The sequence below is a fragment of the Anser brachyrhynchus genome (assembly GCF_964034855.1).
Source record: "Anser brachyrhynchus genome assembly, chromosome: 1".
NCBI classification, from domain to species: Eukaryota; Metazoa; Chordata; class Aves; order Anseriformes; family Anatidae; genus Anser; species Anser brachyrhynchus.
Window position 1 is genome coordinate 182,814,407 of NC_137694.1, and position 27,849 is coordinate 182,842,255.

Here is a 27,849-nt window from a genome sequence, read left to right on the forward strand (position 1 = left end):
TATGACACATACTAGACCAGGAATCCTACTCATATACCCACACAGCTTTATCTGTAGGTTTTTTCCCCAGTTCATCTTCTAACATTGAAAATACCTTCCAGAGCACCGATTTGGCCATAATAGCTTTCCAAGTGTGCATTAAGTTCATAAAGTTTCAATGTGCTATCATTGTTTTTCAGTTACTGAGCCTCAACCTCTTATCTGAAAAGCAGGTCTGTTATTTATTTCTTATGGGAAAGAATCTAGTCTCATCTTGGTGACAGCATAAATGGAAGGGTGTTGGGTTCTGGGTTTTCTCAGAAGCATATAAATGCAGGTTTCTGGATCTTCTTGTTGTATGGTGGTGTTGTGCTGCTGTGTGTGGACAAGTAGTAGATTGGCAGGTAAACAATTCTGTGCAGCTTCACAGAACTAGATGAAGGTCTGAAGTGCCTGGGAAGATGCCACGTGGAAAAAGAGGCTGAATGCCAGGTAAGGCTGTATCTATGTAGGACGTGGCTTTTGGAGATGTGGAGGCCAATAGAAAGCAAATAAAAGGACCAGAAAACACAGATGTGAAGAATGACAGTCTTGAGATCAGATACCTGTGTGTTTTGTTGGATAAAACCCGTAGAGCAAAATTCAAAGCATAATACAGAATGGTTTTGACCTGTAGCTCTACAGAGCTTCAGCAGATTCAATATAACCTTAGTCATATAGTCTTTTGGTTTTTTTGTTTGTTTGTTTGTTTTAAGGTTCTTAATTGTGGAGGAAATAGGAAAGGATCAAATGCTGAAGCGTGATGCACAGCTAGCCTGTAATATAAATCTATCCCTTCTTAACCACTCAGTAACTAAGGCACTCAGGTATCTTTCAGCTATCAAGATAATTCCATAAATACTTGGCATTTCAGCTAAGCTGATGAACCAGGGAACTGCAGTGGCCTAGGGAATCTGTATTCCAGAAGTGGTAAAAGATCAAGAATGTGCATCAACTGTTTAAAGGAGTGTTGTTTGAATGGTACCCCTGAACTGGATGAAATGCAGTTATATACAGTGTAAGGTCTTGCATAAGATTAATAAATTATGAACGGGAATCTCATCATTTGCAATTTTATAAGGAGGAGGAGGAAGCAGGCAAGCTATTTGGTTCACAAGATAAGTATTATCTCCAGTGTAATGTATCTGTAAAGGTTACTGTGATCATAAAATGCATCAGAGCAGACATTGCTAGTACAGCTTGGGATGTTTAGTTGGATTTTACAGGATTCTGCTGAGACCTTAACTGTATTTTGATCATTCATGTTTACAAAAGATGAAATGAAACTGATTCCAGCTGTTAAAGAAAAGAGAGATTAAGACATTCATAAGAATGAGGAGTCTGTTTTGTGGAAGGATGCTGGGAGAGCTTGGCTTGTTGGGCTAAAAATGAGTTTTGTTAGGAATAGATAGGTAAACACAAGGGGTTTTAAAAAAATAAAATTAATGCTAGAGCTTATTGAGAGCCAAGTGGATGTCAAATGGCTATGAATACATTTTATCTAATTACAAGAAACCTCCTGGCTACATAGGAGAGTCGTGCTCTAGAATAGTAGCCCAGTGGGAGACATATGGGTGAAAGAACTGGCTTTTTATAAGATTGGTCTTGATGCTTTTATGTACAATCCATCTGTGATGGATCCTGATGCATGATAATAGGGAAGAGGAATGAAGCTGCAATTGCAGGTGAATGGACTTGATTCATGAAGTCTTTTTCAGTCCTTTAGCCCTGATGGTCCAGCAACAGAAAAAGTAGATCTACACCCAGACGGTAGGGAAGCAATAAAAAGGTTTTGGCACAAAGGACACACTTACTTTCCAGCTATTAAGCAATTTTCTTGTCTCCTCTCCTTAGAAGAGGGATATATTGATCCATACATAACGTTTGGTCAGGAGCTCCACTGTACGAGTGTGTCCTTTTTCCCTTTCATCTGGCTTGGAATGACAATTTTTGATGCGTCTGAGCCAACTTAGTTGCTTCATCCCTTACCTCTTGTTTGGCACAGGTAAGTAGATTCCTTACATAGTTCCTTCTGGCTCTGAGTTCAGTTTGTCTGCCAAAGCGGTAGGTATTTTACTTTCTAAAAAGTATTTGGTTACAGAGCAAATTGAGTTTGAGGAGAACACTGCAACAGCATAAGCTTATCTTTGTCTGGTCCCTGCTTACTGCTTTAGCAGATGTTTTCTTTCTGATAATACATATTTATTAACCTTGATGAAAGCTTTCTATCAACAACAACCTTTGTCATGGACACTTTTAATGTTTGTGCTTACATGCTTTCCCTGTCTGGTAACTTGTTTGAGATATGGAGAAAATAATTCCTTGTTGAAGGGATCTGTGGAGAGTTCATTGTGCAGAATGAAGGGGCCTTTGTCACATAAGACATTAAAAAAATTGCAGATTTCAAATGCTAAAACAAGTTTAAAAGATAAAAATGACTTCATTAGTTAGGCTGTGATGATTTTTATTAACTAAGCCAGACCCTATAAACACTTTATTGTCACTATCAACAGTAAAATGTAAGATTTGCAGTGGCAACTATTTGAGGTATGTTGTGATCTGTATGAAATGATAGAAACATTTCACTACAGAACAGGCCACAGGTGTTGGTAGTAAGCGTAGTGCCATTCTATGTTGCCAAGTCTAACTTGAGAACACTAGTGTTTTTTGTTTGGTTGGTTGGTTTTGTTTGTTTTTGTTTTGTTTTGTTTTTTTAATATATACCCTAAATTGGAGTTATTTAATTTGGGACCAAATTTCTGCAAAGCCTTATGAACATGGAAATTCTTGCCTGTTGACCTTAAGTCATTAGCAAAATCAGAAGTCTTAATCTCAATGTTTAATTACTTACTATGCCAGCTGCTATGTTATAAAGAATTTTCAAGATCTGTAGTTTTTGAGTCATTTATTTCCACTCTTTTCAGAGCATCCCCCGTTGTATCTGCATTCATAGGCTTCTCTTTTTATTGTTGTAGAAATGGACAAAAGGATGCGTGCGTAGTGGACTGTCATCATAAGGGGGTATGTTCAGGGTGTTTGGGTTCTTTATTAGTATAAACTTTACAAGTTTCTCACTTCAGAAGTCCCAGTGCAGCACAGGTCACCCACTGAATCACAGGCTAAGCCTAGCAAGCGCATAGAGTCCGTTGCTTCTGTTTTGACCACGGAATTCCCTATGACCTTGTAATTGTACAAAACATGAGGCTGCAGGGGGACAGGCAGAAACCAGATATCAAAGACCTACTGGAGCAGAGACAATATACAGACAGTATGTGAAGGCTGCCTCTCTCCAAAAGGCAAGATAGGTTATTTGTTTACTCAAGCTGTATCTCAAAGTATCCGCTGTATTTTGGTTTATCCTAAAATGCAAACAGTAGCAGCATGAAATTGGTTAAAGCACCCACCCAGAATAGAGATCTGATGTTTTTAGCCCTACAGAGTTCAGCAGAACCTGAACCTGTAGCTCCCAATTCCAGCAGAGTCCCCTGGCCATTAGGCTATGGGTTGTCCTGAGTTTAGGCTTCTCTCTGTGTCTTCTTTTGGAAATGGGCATCTTCACCCCCGCCCACCCTCCCCAAAAAACCGTTCTAGAGGGAAACTACTTAGGAAGGCAGTGTGCCTTTCTAGATTGATGTAATGGGGATTCCATAGGGATTCCTGTACGTTTGGGTGAAGTTCTGGGTTCTTGTTCCCCTTTCAAAGGCTGGCTTTGTATTTTCCGTCTAGCAACTTGATCAGAGGAGTTCACTGTGTCCGTAGCATGGACAGGAGCTTAGTGTGCTGCACTTTGGTTTCCTGGTGGCCCACCTTCAGCAGAGGTGACAGTGTTTGCGAGGCAGGTTATTCCGTGGTCTGGTGTCCTTGGCACTCTCCCAGACTGGAACAAGCTGGGGGTTAGCACACAGCACAGAAATTAGCTCACCGACTAACTGAGCAGGAAGACCTTTTTTTTTTTCTGACAGTAGGAATCTCCTCTCAGAAAACTCGATAGACTCTGCTGAACCGAGTATCTGCTCGGGGACGCACGGTCTACGCTTGATGATTTGTCGTTTGCTATGAGGTGGCTCCCTGATAAATGTGCAAAAGCACAGAGTTGTCCTCCAAGGCAGCCAGTGAATCACCCCTCTGAAGCCAAATGTTTGCTGTAAACGTTGCAAAGTGTAAGGTGTGTAACATCAGATGTTTTCAGCTCGGTCTTATGTCTCATTTTTGTCATATGCCATTATTGTGCAATTTGTCTGCTTGAGGCTTGTTCCCTACAGTTTGTACCATGACAGAAGGACTTTGCATTACCAAATGTCTCCTTTCAAATTGTCAGCTTCGGGGAGTGTTTTCTTCCCTCATGGTTTGAAACAGAACTATGCAATAAAATGTTATTTCAGAATTTATTTCGGAGTTCAGAAGCCTGCATCTGAACGTTTTCTTCTGGAACTGGATTATTGGTAGAGTCTTTATGTTGGTGGAGTCAAGTAAACATCTCTGATTTAGGCATAAAAATAATTTTATGTGGTGAGTGTGAACAGAAAGGAAGTCTTTGTAGGACTGAACTCTGTTGACATTATTTTTTTTGCATTGTTTTACAGAAGACCTTTTCATCTGACCACAGCAGCAAGATTAGCTAATGCAAGATTTACATTCAAGAGCAAAATTTCAGTGGGACAGAGCTGTTGTGTCGTTTCATTTTGGTTTTCAGATCAGTATAGTTACCATTAATTTCTTGCCTTTGCTTATAACATGATTTAGGCCTGTTTTGCCCCAGATAGCCTGACCCCAGAACTGTAGCTGTGAAGCTAATGTCATTCTACATTTCCCTAGTTTTCCCTCTTTCTGCTAAATCATGCAGAATAATGGATTACTGGATTCTCTCTTCTTTACCACAATGGGAAGCTGAGATATCTCATGTCCTGCTAACTTAGTTTTAGTCTGTTTCAGTTAGGAATGAACACTCCCAGATGGGCCCCTTTACAGATAGGTGTGTGTGGTATTTATTTTTGATACTAGAAGAATTTCAGATGTTAGAATTGTGTTATCGTCACAGTTTTTGTTCTGCTGGTGTTTGTTTTAAATAGAACACCTGAATATGCACTGTGTTCGTCTAGTAATTTCCTCGAAGCCTAAACAATTCAGAGGTTTTCAAATGAAAGTGCACGTTGTTAGTAGATTCCCGAGACTCCAAAAGTATGTCTTTAGAGTTGTCTGTCTTGGATAGAAATCAAAGTTTGAGCTGGGCACTGAATATTCTTTTGGCAACCTTTTCTGGTGTTGATTTCTTGCTTAAGTTTCTGTCAGTGTGTGTATTCTAATAATCACGGGTTGCACAAACAGAATTTGATTATATCCACAGATTCTTCTGTGTATTTTCATCCAAAGTTTTGAAATACTCTACTCTAGGATTTGGTAAAATTGGTTCAGCATTTGTACGTATGCTGTTGGTTTTCTTAGGCACTATCTATATGCAGATATGTGTTTGTAACTATATATACATACACATGATATGCACTCATATGTACACACATAACTTGGAGGTGGGAATATTAAGAACTTCATAAGAAGAAGAAGGGGCTTCTCTGAGTGCCCATTCTGAAACAGCAGAATATGCCAGATAATTTTGCCCTCTAGTTTGAAATCAGTGTAGCCAGGTAAGTATGTACAGAAAAAATAACCCATTAGTGTAATAACTTGAATATAATGGTGCCAAAAAGGCCTTTACAAGTAATTATACTACATAATTTAATTTTTGGCACAACCAGCCTGAGAGGAAAAGAAGTTGAAGTTAATGCCTGTGCCTTCCACAATCTCTCTTCTGCGAACCAAAGTGCTCTTTTCTAGAAGCTGCTGTCTGCAAGCCAGCAACTGCTAGCTGTCGAGACTCACTTGTGCTGTTCACCTCTTAGCTACAACCAGTTTTCAATAGTGGCACTTAACTTATTTTATCATTTTTTTTTACTTACTGGTCTGCAGTGCAAACAGCTTAAAAATGATTAAAAATGCACAAATTCTAGTGGTAACAACTGTTAGATGATTAAATTGTAGTTTATCCTGAATCATGTGAATCAAATGGAAAATGACTAAGCATTATGTACAGATATTAAATATTAGTCTGAAGAAGTTGCAGATCAATATTGCTCAGCATAAATGCTAGGAAATTACTCTCTTTGAGAAAAAGCTGAGCAAATACGCTGTGCAGTTAGTGCAAATTATTCTTACTGCTAAGAATAAAAACATTTTCATCAAAGCTTCTTTGTGTTAAGGATGGTATATCGCATTTGACTCCCTTTGAAATGCAATGACTTATGGTTCACCTGATATTTAAATTGGAAGACTACAAGGGAGAGAGAACATATTTTTTGACATAACTCTTCCACAGTTAAGTAATTGCCCTTAGTCTAAACCTAAAACAGCAAAGCAAGCTGAACAATTTAATAATCTAGGCTGCACAGTAAAAATCTGTATTGTGTTTCCACATTAGCATCTTTGATTCATTGTTACTTATTTCTTAAACAGAAGTAGGATGGAGTTGATTGCTGTGCTCCTCAACAGCTTCACAAAGAATGTATAAAAACTTTCTATTATTGGAGTATCTAGAAAGACTAAAATCATCCTTCTGCAAGCTCCCACGTGTAAGTTCTTGATGAGAAGTTTGCACCATTCAAAGGCATGAGTTTGCAATCTTTTTTTTTAATCACGAAATTGCACAGTGGTCGTTGTTTAGGTACAGCTGGAATGAAGGTACGTTTAATATTTGAACACAGAAACCATTGTTACCTTTGTCCTTTGAATATATGTGAGGCCATTATAAAAGAAAACTGATAGCTGTATTAATGATGAAGTGCTATGGGAATCTGTCATCTCCGCACGTTTGCCTGTGAGAAGGGATTTTGTGTCCTTTTTTTCTGAATACATATGTATGGTTTCATGGGAAAGATCAGGATCTCATTAGGATGGAATCTGTAGAAACACTGTAGTTAGGCTTTATGGCTTTCAGCTCTTATCCATTATTCCAAAGTCTGCGTGAATGAAACTGATGTTTTTTCCCCTGCTTTTGAACAAAATTACATGAACATTTTACCTTGTTTTTCCATGCGTTTTCCAGCGTACTGATAAGATTTTAGTAGCCAATTAATATATTTAAATCGCTGTCCCTGCTTTGTCAGCGGCTGTTCCCCAGCCTTGATGACAAAAGTAGACAGATGGATGGGGGAAGGGACTGTTTTGTCAGGATGAATTTAGAGCATAAGGAATATGTTAAATTGACAGCACTGAAAACTCAAGTCTTCTGACTGCCCCTGTCCTTGCGGTGCTCCCAGTTCCTTCTTGCGCCTCTTGCCCAGCTCAGGCCTAGCAGTAAGCTCTGTGTTTGCTTTTCTCTTTTGTTATTCCTTGCTTTGATTGCACTGCACCTACTAAAAGCCAAGCACCTGGTTCCTTGTGACACTTTTTAGTGCCCGTTAACCTGAAGTACCAATCTGGAACTATTTTCCCGGCAGAGCTCACAAGGCAAATGGAGACCACTCGTTTGTTGTTGATACCATGGTTTTCGTGTAATTAACTGTAGCTGCTGGGAGCCCAAAATAAAACTTTGAAGTCTTGGCCATTATGTAAGAGCAAGAGTGGTGCAACTATTTGTGGCATCTGGGACTATTGATTTACCGCAGCGTGTCAGCGCTGGCCGGGCGCGCTGCTACGTCAGCCGCGCGCTGTATTGTTTCAGCTGCTCTGGCCTTTGTATTTGATCCTGTCAGCGCTTGCGTCAGTGATGCATATCATCGCCTGCGTGATGTCAAAGTGTGGGTGTTCGGTTATAGAGACATAGTTAACCTAATGTGCCGCAGTAAATCCTGAATGCTATTTCCTCCTGGGGATAGCAGTGATTCATCGCCGCTCGCATTAGGCTCATGCTAAGTATAGCAGCCTTCGGGAGCTGCAGTATCCGCACAGATCAGTATCAAAGCACTAATCGGTATCAGAAAGCTGCGGCTTTCTGAGGAAAAAGTATTTGTTTGCGGCCCGCTCCCTTTGCGCGCCCCCCTTCCCCAGGTGGCAGTTCAGCGACAGGTAAATCCTACGGAAGGATTTGGCCCGAGTAGTGACCCCTTTCCGCTTAATTGCGCTCGTTAAGGTAAAAGGGGAAGGCCGAACGGCTGCTAAAACTCTGAAGTAAAACCGTGAGGGGAAAAAGCGGCCGGCGCTTCCCTCAGCGGCGGCAGGCCGCGGCGCACCTGAGCCGAGCCGAGCCGAGCCGTGCCGAGCCGCCCCGCCCGCCGCCGCCGCCCCGCCCGCCCGCCCGCCGCGGCGCGCCGGGGAGCAGCCGCCAGCCCGGCCCGGCTCGGCTCGGCTCGGCTCGGTCCGAAATGAGCGGTAAGGGGTGACACGAGGGGGCGGGCGGCGCGGGGACGTGCTGAGCTCCCCTCAGGGCGGCCGAGGGGCTCCCGGCGGCGGCGGCCATTCCGAGCGCCGGGCCGGGCCGGGCCGTGCCCCGGAAGGGCACCGGCGGCTGCGGCCCTGCAAATGTCGCCGGTCCCCGCGGGCAGGGCGCTCCGGGGGCCCTCAGCGATGGAGCCGGTCCCTCCGGCCCGCTTCCATCAGTGGCTTCACACAGCCCGGGGCAGGGGGAGCCCTCCGCTATTTCCCTCTCCTTTCCACCCCTACCCGAGGGTTTGTGGCGTCTTTGTGAGGGATCTTGGTTTTTATTGTGTTTAAAAAAAAAAAAATAACACAAAACGCTCGTTTAAAGATCCGTATTTACAGCTTTTACCTTTCGTAGCAGTGAGGTAGCAAATTTCAGGCAGGTGAAGTGGAAGTACGCCGAAACATCTTGGGTTACGTTGGGTTAAATAAAGCTTTGTGGTATTTGATAAGTCATTTCTCAGGAATAAAGCCTAAAACAGCTGTGTGGTGCGTTGTTGTTGTTTTTCTTTTCCTCCCACTATCATTATTTTTCATTTCTATGTCAAGAGAATTTGTTTACCTGAAGTATGTTAGAAGATTTGAGACCTCCTCTTAAAAGCATCAACGTTTCCAGCATAGTGGCTTGGAGGAAGAAAATTCCCTTTACATGCAGTAGAGAAAAGGAGATATTTGTCTAGCAGGACTTCCAGAGGCTGTTCTCCACTGGTGCTTTTTAACCAGCCACCTCTCATGGTAAAACACTGGCCTTGTCTTGCTTCGGTCCAATCAATCGCTAAGAGCTTGAGAATCCTTTAAAGCCAAGATCTTCACATTTTTTGTTTTCATATGGAGGAGGGGGAAAAATGTATTTCTGCCCATATATAGTGTTAATACTTTATCTTTAAATGCATGGTACTTTCCTTCATAGTTTTGCAGCTGGTAATGTGCTTTCTGTCAAGAAACCAATAACTTTGCTGCGAAGACCCTGTATCCATTAAAATTTTTCATAAAGTTTGTCAACTTTTGTTCCTGTGCTTTCTGTTCTCCTAAATATTCCTGTTCAGTCTAACCTCATTCTGCAGTCACTTGCAAATCTTATCAGAAATATATCAGAAGAATCTTGAATGTTAAAAATACTTCCATTTTTTCTGGAACCATAAAACGCTAAAGATAGGATGCAAGTTTTCAAACTGCTAACTTGACTCCATTCAAAGTTGATATGTTCATTTATGTTCATATATTGCCTTCATGTGACTGCTAGATTATGAATCTATACTGAGAATGGCTTTGTGGATCAACCTCTGTACTGGACTGGAGATAGCTGCTTTTTCATTAGTTAAGACAGAAAGTTAAAGCACTCAGTGAGTGCTCTTTGGAAAGAAGTATAGTTCACTTACCTGGACCTTATTTTTTGTTTTAAACATCCAAAGAATGTTGTCTAAATTTAACAGTCTAAAACAGCACCAACAAAAAAGCACGGAAATACCCACCAGCTCACAAAGAAACAGGCTATTCATGTCAGAGTTCGTTCATCCTCCCAGCATGATGAGTTTGCTATGGAAGTTGAAGTAATTGTGGGCTTGATTCTCAATTTACCTGAAACTTATGTAGTTGAAAATGGTGAGTTTAATGAAAGCTTTGGTTTCTTGTATTCATTATGAAAGCCACAAGTACGCTATACAAGAAAAAAGATACAAGCTGTGTAAAATCCATCTTATTTAAGAATTAATTTAAACCATTATTTGGTTGAAGGACAACTTGTAATAAATATGCTTCCGTTGCTGTTGACCTTTTGGAATTTATTTTAAGATAATACTCTAAAGCACTTCTTAGCTTGTTTGACCACTTTTCATTTGACTGTCCTTTTTCAGAACCTCGTACTCAGGGGAAACTTTAACTGAAACATTTTTGAGTTCCACCTGAGCAAAAACCTGAAGAAGGTTCACTTCTCAACTTAAAGCTTACTGTAGACCTCTTATTTGCTTTTTACGTGGTTCAGTTAATCTTTCAATTAAGACCGCATTCTTGAAAATTCTTCTTTCTCGCCACTGTTGCGGATTAACATTTCATCAAGAACCAGGCTGTGATTCTTTTTAGGTAATACAATTCAAAACTTTTTTATCCTATTGTGAAGGAGTCCCTATAGCACGTGGAGTCAAGTTTGATTACATGCCTCATTTTTTATAGAATGCTTTTTGTTCCTTTTTCCCACTCTCGGCATTTGGGAATAGTTACCTTTATTTTGCTGTCAAGTTCACACTTATCAGAATGAGATGTGCTAGTACGATAAAACGCACCTTGCATTTGCTTTGTACTTTTCATTTGCAGACCTTAACACGGTGTATCAAACATTAAAGTGGAACTATGAACACCCTTTCAGAAGAAGTATTGTTGAAACTTCACTAAGAGTTGGGTTGATGCTTTTGGTAGCGTCTAAACTGAGTTGGAAATTTAGAGAATGAAGCCTAGGGTGTTTGTATCCAATCTCATCATCATGCCACAAAACCTAGTTAAATTACATCCTGTTTCATTATCTCATTAACAATTAAACTCTAGGAATTGTTCCTGTTTTGGATAAATGTGGGGATGTAAGGACATCTGTATGCAGTCCCTCTTGTAGCCTATGCAAATGCCCTGGCTCCGATAGAGACCAGTATCAAATCCAAAAGGAGAGAGCATAAGGACTGGTCAAACGCACAGAAATAACTTTCCTCTTTTGAGCCTCCTGAACCAAAAGTATTTTTTTTAATTATTTTTTTACAGCTCTTAGTGAATTACTTATTTCAATTTGTTGAATAGCTTCGGAACATAACCTTTCATTTCTGCAATGTTCTTAAAGCAGTGAGTTACAAAACTTAGCTGTGCATTTCCTGAGAAATTCCTTTTTCCACTTTAAACCTTTTATTCATTGATTTAATTTAGTACCTCTGGTTCTTGTACATGAGAAAGTGTAAATGATCCATCTTCCTATTTTTAGGCAGTTTGTGGTTTTTATAGGTCTCTTACTATTTCTCTCCTGCTTGCTCTTTTACCTTTCCTCCATCTTCAGGTGAAAGAATCCTGGTCTCTTGATGGCCTCTTCTTTAGTTCTGTTGTGGTTTTTTTTGTTTGTTTGTTTTTGTTTTTGTTTTTTTTTAAGGATGGAGACAGGCACTGCACCTAGTGCTCAGGATACTGAGGTCCAGGATAAATTTAGACCCTGGGGTAACGTGTTCTGCTTGTACTCAGTTCTGTGAGTGATGATTTTGTGTTCTCTTTCCTTCTGCGAATCCCACCGAACAGCTCAGTCGGTTTTTCCTTAGAAATACATGTAATAACTCCATAATCTGTTTACAGCTAATTTGTGGCTTAACGCTGTAAATAAATAGTTCTGTTGGTTTTGTCCAGGTGCGTTACTTTGCACATAGCAGTACAATTTCTTCTTCATTTTTATCATCTAGTCATTGAGTGCTCTGAGATCCTTTGCAGCTCTCTGAGTGCATACCAAGAATTTGTCACCTCGGCATTCATTTCCTTTTCCAGGAATGTTAATACATTGAACAGATTTATTTTTGCATGCCTGTGGTACTCTTTGGTCACTCTAGCCACTTTGAAAGCTGATCATTTATTTTTCATCTTTGTTTCCTGTCCTTGGTCCGGTTAGTTGTTAGTCATGAGAAGCCCTCTTCCCTTTTAAACCAAAGGCAACATTACTTCTTAAAGGGTCTTTGAGAAAGATCGTCAAAAGTTTTTTGAAAACCCAAGCATGTAACAGTGTCCCTGTGCTCTTTGAAGGTACCAGATTTTCCAGGCAGTGCTTTATCTACAAATGCCACCTTAACACATCCTCACTGCATCATATATATCTAAGTGACTGTGAATTCTGTTCTTTCTGGTTTGCTTGGTACAAGGATCATCGTGGTATCATAACTTCTTACCATTTGTAGGAGTAGACTCACTGGCTTGTAAAACACTGGCTTTCTTTCCCCTGAGATTTTAAGTTGGTGCCCTGTTTGCCACCTCCCATTCCTGTGGTACGGAGACCATTTTAGGTGTTGAGCCCATGGTAACAGAGCAGCAATTTAGTAAATAATTTTATTTGCAACTCTTAACTGCATATTGTCTGGTTTTAGCATTTTGTTTCCGATTTTTTGTTTGCTTGTTCGTTTGTTTCTGTAGTAAAGTCTATTCTATTGCCTCTTCATTTTGGGACACTTCTTTTGACTTTTCACGTGCAAAGAAGTTTTGCCAAAAGTTCTTCCATGAGCTGACAGAGAAGGGAGAAATAGCTACTGGAGAATTACTTTTTACTTTGTTTCTGTTTTTCTTAAATGTCTCATGTTTCGAAGAGTGCCCTTTGCTATAATTTTATCCGTACAGTTCATTGCCTTTGTTTATCCATGTTATCTTGTATATTTTTCACAGAGACTTTGCAGTTCAGTATGTTCTTTGAACTTTCAGTACCGCACCATTTAATAATTTGAGGCTACTTTTTTTAACCCATTTAGGTCCTGCTCAGGTTCCAATGATGTCCCCAAATGGTTCAGTGCCTACTATTTATGTGCCTCCTGGATATGCCCCACAGGTACGTCCCTTTGATTCTTACTTCATTTGTGTGCATGCAGATTATGGAAGTAGAACCGAAATAGCTAATTCAGTAAGTGAATCTGTCAAACCGGAGTCACTGTGATCAAACAGGTAAATAATGGGACGTGCCCAATAACATCTCTGTGATGGGAGCCAGGATGTGTGCCCATTTAGTTATATATTAACTACTTGCATGACAATAACAGGTACACTTCCTTATTTAGTTCAGGATCCTAATGTACTAGATGCCCTCTGAACATAAAAAAGCTCATGACCCAGATAGTTCATTGTGCTGAATTCTTGGTTAGCAGGTATTTTCTCTTGGCATCAATGTAATTTTATGTACATACATAGCTCGTGTCTAGGAAGTTCCCTGCAGATAAGGAATAAAACAGATCAGTTAGAAAAAGCGTAGCAAACAACATGAAAAAACATCAGCTGTCCGCTGGGGATAAGTTACCATACAACACACGTTTCCATGCCTTATCTTGAAGTAGGGCTGTGCTTTTGTTGCTGCTAAGGGATTCCTAATTTAGATGCCTGAAAATTAAATGTGAGCCAGATAACCTGGACATCCTTTAAAGTACATTAAAAGGACAATTCCTCTCACCTGTATTTGTTATTATGCTGAGATATAGGGCCTTCTAGATGACGTCTGTTTCTCTTCCCCAACTACAGAATGAGCACGGGGGTTAGTAGCTCAGACCTGGAAACTAGAGCAGACGAATGCCACTGTCCATAACGTAAATCTTTATCATGATATTCTGTTGTTGAGACCAGTCTACATCTGATTCACTGTGTACATTGGAAGAGAATACAACACAGAATGCAACCAAAAAATCCTCAGTGTCCAGGAGATGTAGCACAAATGATCTGAACTGCACGAAATATTGCCCTCTAGTAGCAGAAAAGGCTGTTAGGGCAGGCAGGCTGATCCATGGCGTCTCCGTGGTTTTACCTTTGATCTGTTGAAAGTTGGCTCATGTATCTCTCATAGCTGAGTTCTGAAACAGGCAGAAGAGAAATAAATTAAAAATCGTGAGAGTCCGTTTATCTTTAAATCATAGTAAAATGGCTTGATTCCTGTTAGAATTCATTTTTAAAGACCTGAAAGAATTTTTGAATTGGAGTGTGAAATTTTACTATGTTTCCTGAGTACTTCATTTCAGCAGATGAAGCACTTAGCATTCAGCAAGTCGTGTGACCTGTGACAATCTGAATCATTTTTATGAAATTACTTTATCCTCCCTTTGAGGACTGCCTGCAGCAGGCAGGCTGAAGGACCGAGTTTTGCTGGGGCAGGCTTGTTAGCCTTTCACTGGAGCTTGTTAGTCCAGGCAAGTGTTGTGCTGGCACAGCTCTCTGACTTTTGAACCGAAGGTGCCTCACCTCTCTCCAGCTGAGAGTGCAGGTGGAGTGAGCTCATGTCTGCTGTTTTCATCCGAGTAGGAATGTCATAGTCCAGGAAAACCTGTAGTTTATAAGGCTTCTGAAGTATTTACTGCTGACAAAACATACCAGCTGTTGTGGTTTGTGTTGGAAGTTCCTGTTACAAGCTAGAGGATTTGATAGCGGTCTTGCAAACAGGAAAAAAATGCCAATGTTGCTAAGAGTTACCCTGGATTTACTGCAGTCCCACCAATGTAACTTCCATGATTTCTTCAGGCTTAGCATATCTTTAAGTCAGTAACTCAGATACATTTTGAGAGAAATTGGAAGGCAGTTAAAAGCCTAAAGCCATCAGTCTGGAAGAACAGCCTCAGCATCCTCATTCTGTCTGTCCATTTTCATTTAGTTCTGTTATACCTCTGCTTGCTTCAACTTCTGCTTGGCATTGACACAGCATACTGTCCTCTGTTGGACATCGGGGATAGCTACAGAATAAAGCACATACATTCTTCTTATATCACATACATAAAAAGCAATTCTTAAGTTGATTTACTTCTCCCTTCCTTTTCTTTTGGAACTGTAATTCTAGAACTGTGAAAGCAAGCACAGGCATCTTCATTCATCCTCTCCAAGCTGACTGTATTCAGTGCCTGTAGTGAATTTTCCAGTGATGTTCGGTTGATTCACACAACCAGAGAGGCCTATGCCAGAACTGTGTGTTTTGCTAGTACAATTAACATAATAGCTTGTCTTTGTTTTGTTTTTGTTTTTGTTTTAACTTAGGGTGACATACTTGACACGATGCACATAGTGCTTTTTTGTAGCCCCCCTGCTATGAGCATACAGTTGAGCTGTGTTTGATTTAGAGGCACAGTCACAGACTTAGCTTAAGGTCCCTGCTGCTTGAATTGGGTATCTATTTCTGAGTTACTTTATTTATAATTTATTTGTTTTCTTGGGTTTGCTGATAACCTAAGTAGCCTGTTTTTGAGGAAGTTGCTTCCTATATAAACTATCTGCAAATAAATTTGTAATAAATTGCCATTTCCTTGTGTAAACAAAAGGGATTTCGGTGGTGAAAACTACATTTGGAGAATTTCCTTGAACAGCAGAAGTTCTCCTTGACTTTACTGCTGTTAATATATATATCGCACCTTTAGGTACCAGCTATAGCTGCACAGATATGGAACTTTGCAAAATTTCTCTTCCCCAGTAAGAGACAATTTCTGTATACTGAAAATAGTGAAACTTTTTTTTAAAGTCACATGGTAGGTTTGTGTGTATATATATAATTTTTTTTGAAGTTGTGTTCACTTAAGTAATTTACATTGATTTCTAGCTTGCTGTTTACGTAAGTAAGGTGGGATCAGCTCCATTTTGTACATACTTTTGTCTTCTGAATGTTATTGCTTATCTGTAAAGATCTTTGTTCTACATTACACCAGAAGCATATAACTGTGCCTACATAGTTTTCTTTTTTACTACAGTAGGGAAGTTTTGAAACTATTTCCTAGACCATCCTCACTTACCCTGCATTGGTTCAGCTAGCAGGATGATTTCGGGACTAAACTAGAAATTCCATTCCAGATGCACACCAACCGCAACAGTAACGTGGTAAAACCACTGTTTGATCCTTCAGGCAGCTTTCTGTCACAGACACGGTGGAAGTGTTCGCACCAGGACGTGGGACTCAATCTAGCCAAGCATTACACCGTTAAGCTCTAACAGTGCAGGTCAGAGCAGCTTGGCACCAAGCGCTTTGATCTCCGGATCTGATCCTGTTGCCCCAGATGACTCACTGGTTTACATGTGCATGTTCCACCTGATTCCAAATACCAGTGAAAACTTAAGTCACAGAGTTGCCTTGTTCCCTGTTTTTGAATATTGTCCCGATATTCCGGATTCCTTTCTTGCTCTCCTCCTTTTCTGGATAAACATGCAGAAACTTGCATTACAGCCCTCGTTGTGGCATTGTTTGGGGGCATTTTATTAGGAAGTGGAGAACGATGTATTCACTGGCATCCCAGGTGCTATGGTTATTAATCCTACAGTAAATCTGACTCAAATCATGCCAAGATCACCTCTAGGTGCACAGCAAAGCTCTTTGCATGCCTCAGTCTGGCAAAGGCTGTCACAAAGGCTCTTGTTTTCTCAGTAGTATGTGGCTTCTTTCAGGCTGCAAGATATTGTAACAGAGGAAAAAAACAAACAAAAAAAGTTATTTTAAAGTATGCTGAGTTGTAAAGGAGTATTGAGCAGGCTGATTGCCATCCTGGTAGTTGTTTTGCTTCAGTAGCTTGATGCAGACAATGGCTGCTGGTGCTGACAGGTGCCTCCTGGGTTATCATTGGAGGACTGACTTGGGGATGTTGGAAGGACCAGGCACTGTTATGCCTTTTTTCTCTCTGTTTATGTGGTGTGAGGTCCACCTGCCCATCAAATCACTTCCAGGGAGCCATCTAGTTGTTACACTGCAGAAGAAATCTGAGGAGCAGTATAGCATGCGAGTGGTATGAATGAGGCTGGAAACAGAGCCCTGGTGAGAAGCTTAGGTTAATGGCATAAATATATCTAGTTGTTTATAAGATGTTGCACTCACATTTTGCAACAGTATTTTTCCTCATTACATTGAGAAGTTAAGCACTTTATTGCAATTGATACACTTAACAGGAAGGTAGATTGCCCTTATATTGTCCTTTTTTTTTCTTACCCTTTTGTGTTTTCCTTTTTCTCAAACTTAAGGGTTTTGCCATTGCTGGTTTTGTTTAAGTATACACAGAAGCATACCTTTCAGACTGTCGCTCCCAACATATTTGTTCTCTTGCTCATTACTAAGCCTTTCTTTTTTGGTGCGTGGTCTCTCACTACACAGGTTATTGAGGATAACGGTGTTCGAAGGGTTGTGGTGGTTCCCCAGGCTCCAGAATTTCATCCTGGCGGTCACGCAGTGATACACAGGCCACCTCATCCCCCACTGCCTGGCTTCCTTCCTCTTCCAGCCATGATACCCCCTCCACCACGTCATATGTACTCACCAGTGACCGGGGCCGGTGACATAGCGACGCAGTACATTCCACAGTATCACACCTCGCAAATGTATGGTGATCTGGGTAAGTAGTTCAGTAAGTATTGCAAGTTCCATCAAAGGAATGCTGTACTGGTTTCCAGAATCTGTGATGCTGATGTGCTTGCTGAATCACGCACAACTATGGTTTGAATGGGAGCTGTACAAAAATATTTTGAGGATGCCAGTCTTTTTGCTGAAGCTTAGTATTTCAGAAGTTATTTTCATTAATTGAACTTGTGTTTTTGGTTATCCATTAAATACGCAGATTATTTTTTATGTGTATCAGTTATGCATTTGCCCGCAAAAGCAGTGCAGAAAGTGTTTGTGGTGATTTAACCGATGGTTTTCACTCTCATTCAGTGTTTTAATCCATACTTGAGTACTGTTCTGAGATACCATCTGCAAGTATCCTGTTTGAAGCCTGAAACAGGAGTTTTCAATATTGCACATGAAAAAAAGTATGCTATTTTCATAAAACTGCAAGTTCAGGCTAATGTCCATACTGAATTCATAGAATCATAAATTCCAACAGGTGCTACCCGCTTAAACTTAATACTGTAGTTGAAGCTGTCTTTGGAAGAACTATTGCTATCTGCCTTTAATACTGTTTAGTGACATAGTGTATGCATGTACTAACAGGGGTGGGGTTATTAGATAAATATTTACTTTTCTGTTAGACCTGCTTTTCTTTACATAAACTTCTGCTTTAAAGCAGGTGCTGACCTTGAAAGACTTTTAGAGAACAACACCAGGTTGCAGTTCTCACAGAAAGAAGGTAGAAGCTGTGGAAAGGGAAACTAGAGCACTGTCATGTCACTGTAGATGGGTAGATACTCTGTGTTCTGTGACACTACTAAAATCTTCTAAACATGTCCTCCATGTAGTCACTGCACTTAAATAGTCATGATGTACAAAGTGGTCAGATAAAAAATATACCAGTGTCTTATGCTTCTTGCTGGAATTGTTAGTATTTCTGTATTAAGTTAAACCTTGTTTCTTACTTGCATTGCTTTGATAACAGTATGTTTTTTTTTTTCCCTGTTGATTTCTGCAGAAACACCATTAAAGTAATAGAAATCTAGTTGTGTTCCAAAATTTAAAACTTCCATATTTTTTGCATTCAGCATCAGAGCAGGTCTCCTCCCATGTAATGAAGTAGTGTGCTGACTTTGTTCTGCACCTTACAGCTTAAGGAAGAATATAGAAACCCTTTAAGAATAATTCTGTAAGCAGAAAAAGGATGTGGGAAGGAGAGATTACACTTTCTCCTCTAACAGGTTGTTAATGTCCAGTTACTGTATATAAGTTCACTTTCTGGATGGTTCAGTTTTATAATAGGAATATAGATGTAATTTTGCACAGAAGCACACACTTAACTCACATGGCATTTTTAAATAGATTTTTAATTACATTCTGTCCTTCACAATTTGTTTATTTTTCTTTTTTTTTTTTTTTTAACTTTCATTTAGATACTCTGCCTGCTCATGGAAGAGCCAACTTTAGAGATGAAAGGTCTAGTAAAACATATGAAAGGTTACAAAAAAAATTAAAAGATCGACATGGAACTCAGAAGGATAAATTAAACAGTCCTCCATCATCTCCTCAGAAATGTCCTTCTCCTACAAGTGAACCTAATGGACTTTCAAAAGGACAGGACACAGCTGGCATAAGCACAGGTTCTACCAAAAGCAAGTCTGTGTGTAAAGGAAAAAGTAATTCTCAGACAGACACAGAAGTAGAAGGTAAGTGTTAACAAAAATTGTGTCTGTGTGTATATATATGTATAATTTACGTGTGTATGTGTGTGTGTATATATATATAAAAAATATGCAAGTCCAGTGTCTGGCTGAGCACAACATTTGTACGTAGAGCACCATCCTTTGGCAGTCTTGAAGTTGGGTGATAGACATGGAATGGAGGTAAGGCAACCAGCCTGCGCCTCGTGTTGGAACAATGGCTCTAAGAGAACAAAACTATGAAAACCCCATGAGAGCTTAGCAGCAAGGGATACCTTTATAATACAACCTGAATTCAGCAGTTGGTAACATTTATTGAACTGTTGCTCCAAATTTGGATGTATGCGTTTCACTAGTTCCACTCTGACATCTGTCTTGCCTTCAGTTTACTTTCAGACAGCTGGTATTTATCTATAAGCAGGCTTCACCGAGACACAGGTGACAAAATGTGCTGTTTACATACATTATAAAAATTATGTTAACAGTTCTTTATAAGTATTTATACAAAAAATTGAGAAGTCCATTTTTTCTTTTTTTTTTGGTTTTTGAAAGCTTTTTGGAAAAGGATGTACTGTGACTTAGACTTGTGCTAACAAGCAGAATTTAGAAATGCATTTTAGTTAGTTTTAATGGCATGAACAATCTTAGAAATATAAAATTGTAAATAGATTTTACCTCAGAAATCTTTTGTTGTTGTTGCTGTTTTATTTTGTTTTTAATTTTTTTTTAGGGTTTGTTTCATAGAATCGTAGAACATCCCGAGTTGGAAGGGACCCACATTTCCATCTTTTACATTTTATTTTAAGGAAAGTTTTTAAGTGAATTAAAAATGCCCGTCTGCACCTACAAAACTGAGTAGCCTGTGCACTTAATACTACTGAGATGATCAAATTCTTTTATTGTGCGAAAGAAACCACATAAAAACATTTTCTGTAAAATTCCTCTATAAAATTTGGGTGTACCTCCATCTGAAGCAGAGCACATGAAATCCTTTCCCTGAGATAAAACTGAAGGTTAAGCTAAGGTTTGCCACCCTGTAACGGATGGAGGCCACCAGTGCCACCGGTAGTCCTCCAGCTGATGTGCAGTAAGGTATTTTAAACTACTGTAACTTGGCTGTGACTCCATCCAAGAGAAATCTATAGGGAATATCTCAGGCAAGAGGTTAACTTCTCCAGAGCAGTAGTTTGTTTAAAATCACACATTAATAAAAGATAACCACGCTTTTTGTATTCTGTTAATCACAGAAAAGATTTACAACTAGTTTAAAATGAACAACAACTTTGGGAGCTTTTTTGGTTTTAAGTTGTCCTAGCTGAATACAAGCTGGCACAGTGTTGTGTTTTATACATACTGTGATCTATATGCAATTGTTGAATTTGAAGAGCTATTTCAATGTAAAGTCACTGAACAATGATTCATGGGCACTTTGTTTGCTTTGATTTTGTTTTTTAAGAAAAGGATGAAGAAACAAAAGCACTTGAAGCACTTCTTTCTAATATAGCCAAGCCAGTGGTAAGTAATTGCAGCTTTCCATAAAATCAGTGTATCTGTTGCTATTTTATACATTTATACCTCCTTTTCTCTAAGTTCAATTCTTCAATTTTCAGCAGTAATGAAAATTCACTTAACTTCCATTCACTGAAATGCAAATGACCGAAGTCATTTTTAATATATTAACATTTACAAAGCTAAAATTGTCTTAATACTTACTATGCAGAATTCTTTTCATTGCATTCATTCCTCAGGCATTTATATTCATAGATCAGATCTGCCATGAGCCTTGTCTTCTCTAGGCTAAACAGTCCCAGCTCTTGCAGCCAGGCTCTTTTCAGTGGTGCCCAGTGACAGAATAAAAGGCAATGGTCACAAACTGAGACACAGAAGGCTCCCTGTGAACGTCAGCAAGCACTTAGAATCAAAGAATCATTTATGTTGGAAAAGACTTCTAAGATCATCAGTTCCAACCCTTAACCTAGCACTGCCAAATCTACCACTAAACCACTTCTTTACTGAGACTGATAAAGCACTGGCCCAGGCTGCCCAGAGAGGCTGTGGGGTCACCTCCTGGAAGATCTTCACAAGCTGCCTGGATGGGGTCCTGGGCACCCTGCGCTGGGGGTCCCTGCTGGAGCAGGAGGGTCGGACCAGGTCGCCTCCAGAGGTCCCTTCCCACCTCTGCCATTCTGTGATTCTGTGGTGCTGAGCAGGCAGACCTAAATGCTTGGGATCTTGCTGTGTCCAAACATCAGAACGTGGTAACGTATCTTCAGTGCCCCTGTCATAGAGGTGGAAATTGTCTGAATCGAATCACATAAGAAAGGGTTGAGAGAAATGAAATGAAGAAATAGGAGTAAGCTGATCCTAGCTGCTGCTGGGGTGCAGATAGTAGCTGTGACAGTCAACTTCAGTAGCTCTGAACAGGATGTTCTTGGAGACCAGAGTTGGTGGAGTGGTCATAAAAAGAATTTTAGGTGAAGAAAGTGGGACTGGAAAGAAAGCTTATGAAGATTAAGGTGTGGTGGAGAAAAGAAGAGAAGAGCAGAGACAGCTCCTGGCAAGGAGCACAGGTCCAAAGGACAATCAAGACTGAGGGATCCTGAAATAGATGAGGAGTCCGAGATGGGAAAGTGAGACCAGGAGCAAATAGAACAGTGCGTGTGATCTACTGGGAGAACAAGTGTCTTTCCTGTTTGTTATTTTTGCTCTTAGTAAGACTGAGAGTGGTGGGAATAACGGGCAGTAGTAGCAAGAGGCTGAAACTGCCTGAAAAAGATGATTTGTGAGATAAGGGCACCGGAACTTCAATGGGAACTAAAGGGAAGACATCTGGTATGGAGTAAATGAGTACAGACTGGAACGAAGAACCAACGGTTAGGGCCAAACTTCAAGAAGCGGGAGAAAAAAGGGTCAGAAAGGATTATAGCTGTGAGAAGTGAACCGAAGTCTGTGTCTGATACCATCAAGTCTTATCCAGGAGCTTGGGTGTAATCCAGCTTTCCTAAATCTCATCATCCTTTTGACAGCAAGTACTCGTGAGACCTGCCAGCAGAGGTTTTGTTTTGCAGCCTGTTATTTCACTGCCCAGCTGTGCATTTCATCTCCACGCGTGGTACTAAACACCTATCGCTATCGCAGTGTTAGATCAAGCAGTAGAGACCTGTGCAAGGTTCCAGGGTTGCTGTTGGACATGGCACTGTAGGAAGATAGGCATCAAAGTAGCATTAGAAGAATTATATTCCATTTTCAAAGTGAAGCAGTGAAGATTTAGTACTAATGCTGGCCCATTGTGTGCAAGATTATAATTGCCTTTTTTTTCTATCTTTTTTTTTAAACACGGTGACATGGTGTTTTTTCTGTACGGTCCTTGCCGTTCCCTGTACGAAGTAATCTGCTTTGTGAGTGGCTCAGGGCTGTATAGCTGAAGGGACTGGTGCCTTAGACCCCCTTTAACTCCAGGTCGTGGAAGTCTATCCTATCAAAGGAGCACGTGCTAATCTCGCCGCATGTTGCATCAGAATGGGCACAGGAGCAGATTTTGCTGCAGGGTTAACTGACTGCAGGACTGTACTGTCACTGGGACGTGCTAACCAGTGCCATTCTCAGTGGCCCTCGAATCTTGAGTGCCAGCTGTGACTTTCTTAACTTCAGCAGAATGTGGATCACACTTTCTATCCTGACTAGAAGTGAGGGGACCAGTTTTCTTGGAGATGTATGCACAGTCCTCTGCCCCTGCTCAGGGCATCCAAGTCTGGGTTGTCATCAGTGACTGCATTGCCACGGGGAGTGACAACTGAGCATCCTAGGTGGTTAGAGTGAGACTGTGAGAAGTGTAATCAACAGATGGTGACTTTTACTGTGTTGTAGAGGACATACAAAAAAGCCATAGCTCCAGTACATACCTGTCCTGTTCCCTTTGCTTTCTTCTACTTGCAGCGTTCAGCCAATCCATGGCTTACTGACAAGCATGTTTCACCATTTCCCCTCCCCACCATGACCTTTCTTGAATTTCGCTGCATGTAGCTGTGTGCCTGCAAGCGCTGTCTTTGCAGACCTCAGAAAACATCAGAGGCCTAAGCAGTAGTAGTTTGCTACGGAGCAAACAGCACGCAAGGCAAAAAGCCAGACTTCCAGCACTTGGAGAGGCTTACAGGGACCGTCAGGGCTGCGGGTGGATGGAAGAGTAGCTGATGTTGCAGCTTTGGGGAGTGGGATCTGATGAGAGGAAGGGAGACCGGATTGCCTACTGAGGCTTTGCATGATCAGAAGCAAGTCTCCCACCGTTTCTCCAAGGAAATATTATTCCTCACCCTCCTACAACTGAACCAGGAGATTATTTTTTAACACCACCTTTTTGTAGGTCTCATCAGAAATATTTCTACAGGTTTTTGGTTAATACTTTGCTTGAAGCACTGTATTTGGGGATTCAGCCATGACTCTCTCGATGGATCGTCAGCTCCTGTTTCCTGGTTGAACTTCAGTGCTGGCACAGGGCGTACTGGCTGTGCTGGTGGTCAAGGTGATCGTGCAGTTGCTGTTCAGCTCACTTTATCCTCCTTCAGGAAACCCAGAGTGTCATTGAAGGCTGTGACCTCTCCTGGGCTGTCCCATGTCTTGGTGCATGGGCCCAAGGCATGCACATCTAAACTCAGCGTTCTGTGTGGTGTGCTCTCATTCCCACATCTCTTTCAGTCTGGTGCTGTACAGGGCACGTCAGCTTTGCTGCCTCCAGACTCCTATTAGGTATTTTATTTTTATCAGCGTATCTTCGTTTTCTTTCATCTCTCTTTCTGGGTTCCCAGTCCTTTTGTACGTGGCAGCGGCACTTAGGAAGGAACTGAACTTTCTCTGCCCATGTGTAAATTGGAGTGGTTCTCAGGTGGCACTGTGTCGAGTCCTCAGCATTCGAGCACTCTGCTGCACCAGCCATCGCATCTGTTAACCAAACAGCAAAGGAGGCAGAAGAGAAGACAAGGGGACCTGAAAAGGCAAAAAGCAAAGTGAAGAATGGAGTTGAAGGCTGGGTATTTAATGACAAGAAGGGATAGGGACTCAGAGTTCTCGGAGTTTGAGGACTGGTTGTATGGCATTGTAAAGCCCTTGGGAGTACATCGTGTTTTGTAGCTCATGCATGTTGTGTATGCTTCAGGGCTTTTAGAACATGATGCAGCTTACTCACCAGTTAAGTACCTTATGTCACCGAATGCAATCCAGCTTGCACATATTAAAACTGCTCCTTTTTTTTTTTTGACCCAAATGGCACGTGGTTAATAAGGAGATTATTTTTGTAAGGTGCACTGCTAGTGGAGACATGCCACCTCTTAATTTCCTCAGCGCCTAGGGCCCGAGTCAAGTGGTATAATCTGCTTTGAAGAAGCGCAGTGCTCAGAGCTGCAGCCACAATCAATTGCAGCTGCAGAATAAGTATACGAAGTAATAAGTAATGCCAAGTTTTCTGAAAAAGTCACTCCTCGGTGTCTCGGATCGGTCACCTAAGAACAGAGGATTCTTTTGATCTTAATCTTTGTTCTTCAAAAATAATTTTTTCCTCCTCATATCACAGTGATATTTGAAAATGTGCTAGTGTTTTGCACTTGAGAACTGATGGGAATTTCTGAAACTTGAGTGATTGCTTTCCTCAGTAAAGCTCTGGCTACTGTTCAGAAAGTCAAGTATTGAGATATTACTGATCATCAAGGATAAACAACAATACAGAATGATTACTTGTTCAGTAAAGTAATTAGTAATGACTGTCATGCATACATAACTTGAAGGTAGAGTAATTGTATATGTTGATGTAATCTAAGACTACCATAGTGGATATACACAACAGGGAATTCTTTTTCATAGGAAATCTTCATTTTAGCCATTACTAATCTTTTGATACTTTGCTTTTGTCCCTTATAATATTCTTGACTAAAGTATATATGACATAATCTGGACCTACTCTTGTCTTTAAAAATCATTCTGCTGGCTACAAGTTGAACCCGAAAAGCAGTATCTAATGTTTTGTAAATGAGTTGTAAAGGACTTAAGTTAGATTCAGTTGTATGTGCTTGCAACAGTGATTTATTTTTTTTAGCAACTGAATGGTTGAAAATACTCATACACTTATATGAGTTGGCTGAAAAGCTCCAGAACATAAGAAATATTTAGCATCAAAAATTGTATGGTCCAGAAGAAAAAAACTCATTGTTGCTGAGTCCTAACTCTTACTGCTTCTCTTTTTGTCTGATCAGTGACCCCTCACACACAAGCTATATTTCAGGGGACCTTACACTCCACCACCCTGATTCTTTGGGGTTGCAGGAAAGAAAATAGCAGCTTCAGTGGGATTCAGGTGTTGGATAGGGTTGGAAATTACTTCCAGTATTTGTCCCTGGCAAAGTGTTGCTCGTCGTGTTTCATTTCTCTGCCTTTGAGCATGTTCTCTCAGGTGCTCCGGTACGTGCCTCTTACACTTGTTCCATGAGAAGTTCACTCCCCAGTACTCCCCAATGCTTATTAGTTTAGGCTTGGCTTCTTGCCACTGCTTGGTTTGACACAAGCGTGTATCACTGAAGGGGAACCACTGATTTAACGTGACCACCTGGTTTGTTGTAGGCCATTTGGTTTCACTGGGCACCATCTGCCGGACCCAGAGCTTTTGCTGCAGGATGTTAGTTTTCTAGTCCACCTACAGCGTTCCGTAGAGTGGATACGGATTTCTGCTGCATTGCAAATACAGGGCAGAAATAACTGCTAAACGCTTCTTGCTTTCCTGCATTATGCTTTATAGTTTGAACTTCTACATCCAGAAGTAGTAGAGCAGTGCCTGACTTGGAGTTTTCCTCATACTTTTTTTAATATCTTTTGTCTTTAATCCTGTTAGCTCTTTTTTTGTGTCATTTAGAATTTTTTTATAGCTTTTTTTTATTACATTGCACCTTTCCATGCACCTTTAGAATGTCCTTAATTCCCAGCTTCTTCAAATACTTTTCACTTTGCATTTCTGCATGTTGAATTACATTATCTGTTGCTTTTTAAGCTTTGACAAATTGGCCACAGCAAAGCTTCAGATCTTCGTAATATTGTTTAGTCACATACTCTGTTTACACAGAGTAAAACAACCAGAACAACCTACATAGTCACTGATTTTTAGCTGGGTACGTAACACAGTAACTCTAACACAATGAAACAATATTAACAGTTGTCATCTATTATATCAGAAATCTTATGGAAGTTCTTGCTTACATGAGGTCACCAGCAAACATTGTCCTGGGGGAATAACTAAAGATAATTCTTCTTCCAGCCAGAGACTTAAAGAACATTTCATCCTGTTCTCTGTTGACTTTTGTTGCTATATAACAGATTTCCACTCTGCTCTCATTTTACTATTCAAAGTTCTGTCAGTTGTCTGTTACTCTGCAGTGTTGTCTTTGATGTCCCACCCTTCCTGTTCTCTCTGTAGTGAACAGCTGAAACCTCTAATGTTTTAATGTTCCAATAAGATGTAACGCCAGCTCTCATTTATACCAACCGTTTTGACTTGTCCTCTGTAAAAGAAGACAGATACACTGAGGTGTTTGAAGAGAAATGTAATATGAAGTGTGTAGGACAGTTTGGCACTAGTAAAGCATCAGATGAAGTGTTACGTACTGTTCTGGGCAAAGCACTGAAGATAAGGGAGCAGGAGGAGGTAATCAAGGAGGAGAGTGAAAATGATCAGAGATTTAGGCAAGTGAGGGGAGACACAAATGATAAGTCTTCAAATACATAAGAAACAATTGCTGAAAAGGGGAGATCTCATGTTCAAATCCACGGTGGCTAGGGCAAGTAGGCTTAACTGGTAAAATGAAAGATAATGCCTGGACATTAGGAAAAAAATTGTTACCAATAAGCCATTTCCTCTGCTTCATTCTTGAAGTTGACCCAGTCAGGTTAAGAACACCAGTTGTGAAAATAGCATTTTGATTCTCATGCTCTAGTAATAGATTTCCAAAAGCAATTATTCAAAAAAATATTTTTTTTAGTCTATATATGACAGTGATACTGTGAAACTGGTCATTTCATATAGTGTGTTGTCAATTCTTTTGAAATGATTGGAAATATTATGTAGGCACAACATACAAACCACAACAGTAGATGTGCAATATTAATAAACACCCACAAATTTCTAAGCATCATCCTTCAGTAAAAAATCCTAAGAAATTGTAATCTCATGCACATACCCATGCAGTCACCTATAGAATTAAGAGCATTCCCCAGCACCTTGCAGCATGTGTTCTTCCAGGAGTACGGGGTGACCCTAATTGCATGTCTGTGTAACTGTGGTGTTCCCTACGACCTGTGTATTCCTTTCTATCACACCAGCTGTTCTGATGCAGGCCTTTCTGCAAAGGGTGGGCTGTGCAGGCATTGCCACAGGAATTCTTTGGGAAGTTGAAATACATACATGCATTTAGTGAGCCTGCCTTCTGTGTGAGCACCCAAACTCAGTGCACATTATGAGATACATTCTAGTATTCCCTTTACTAAAAGAGTACAAGATTATCCCTATTCATATCATGATCAATAAATATTTGCTGGGGTAGTTGACCAAAGAAATTCTAATCTAATGAGAAAGTTGTTGAGAGTTTACCTGTTACAGTAACGCCCATCATTTTGGAGAAATTCTTGAGCTTTTATATATGTCATATGAAAACT

The 27,849-nt window shown here is 40.5% G+C and overlaps 1 protein-coding gene across 4 annotated transcripts in view; it reads left to right on the plus strand.

Moving 5' to 3' along the window:
• The window catches only part of FNDC3A (fibronectin type III domain containing 3A), a 118,954-nt gene that overhangs the window by 55,735 nt on the left and 35,370 nt on the right, over positions 1–27,849 (plus strand). For 3 of the 4 annotated variants that reach the window (XM_080594706.1, XM_080594707.1, XM_080594708.1), the window contains 4 exons: positions 12,894–12,970; positions 17,234–17,471; positions 18,898–19,170; positions 20,621–20,679. In XM_080594706.1, coding sequence (XP_080450832.1) covers positions 12,894–12,970; positions 17,234–17,471; positions 18,898–19,170; positions 20,621–20,679 — 647 coding nt within the window. Of the gene's footprint in view, positions 1–8,178; positions 8,377–12,893; positions 12,971–17,233; positions 17,472–18,897; positions 19,171–20,620; positions 20,680–27,849 lie in introns of those variants that run through there. The other variant, XM_080594709.1, reaches the window with a different exon arrangement.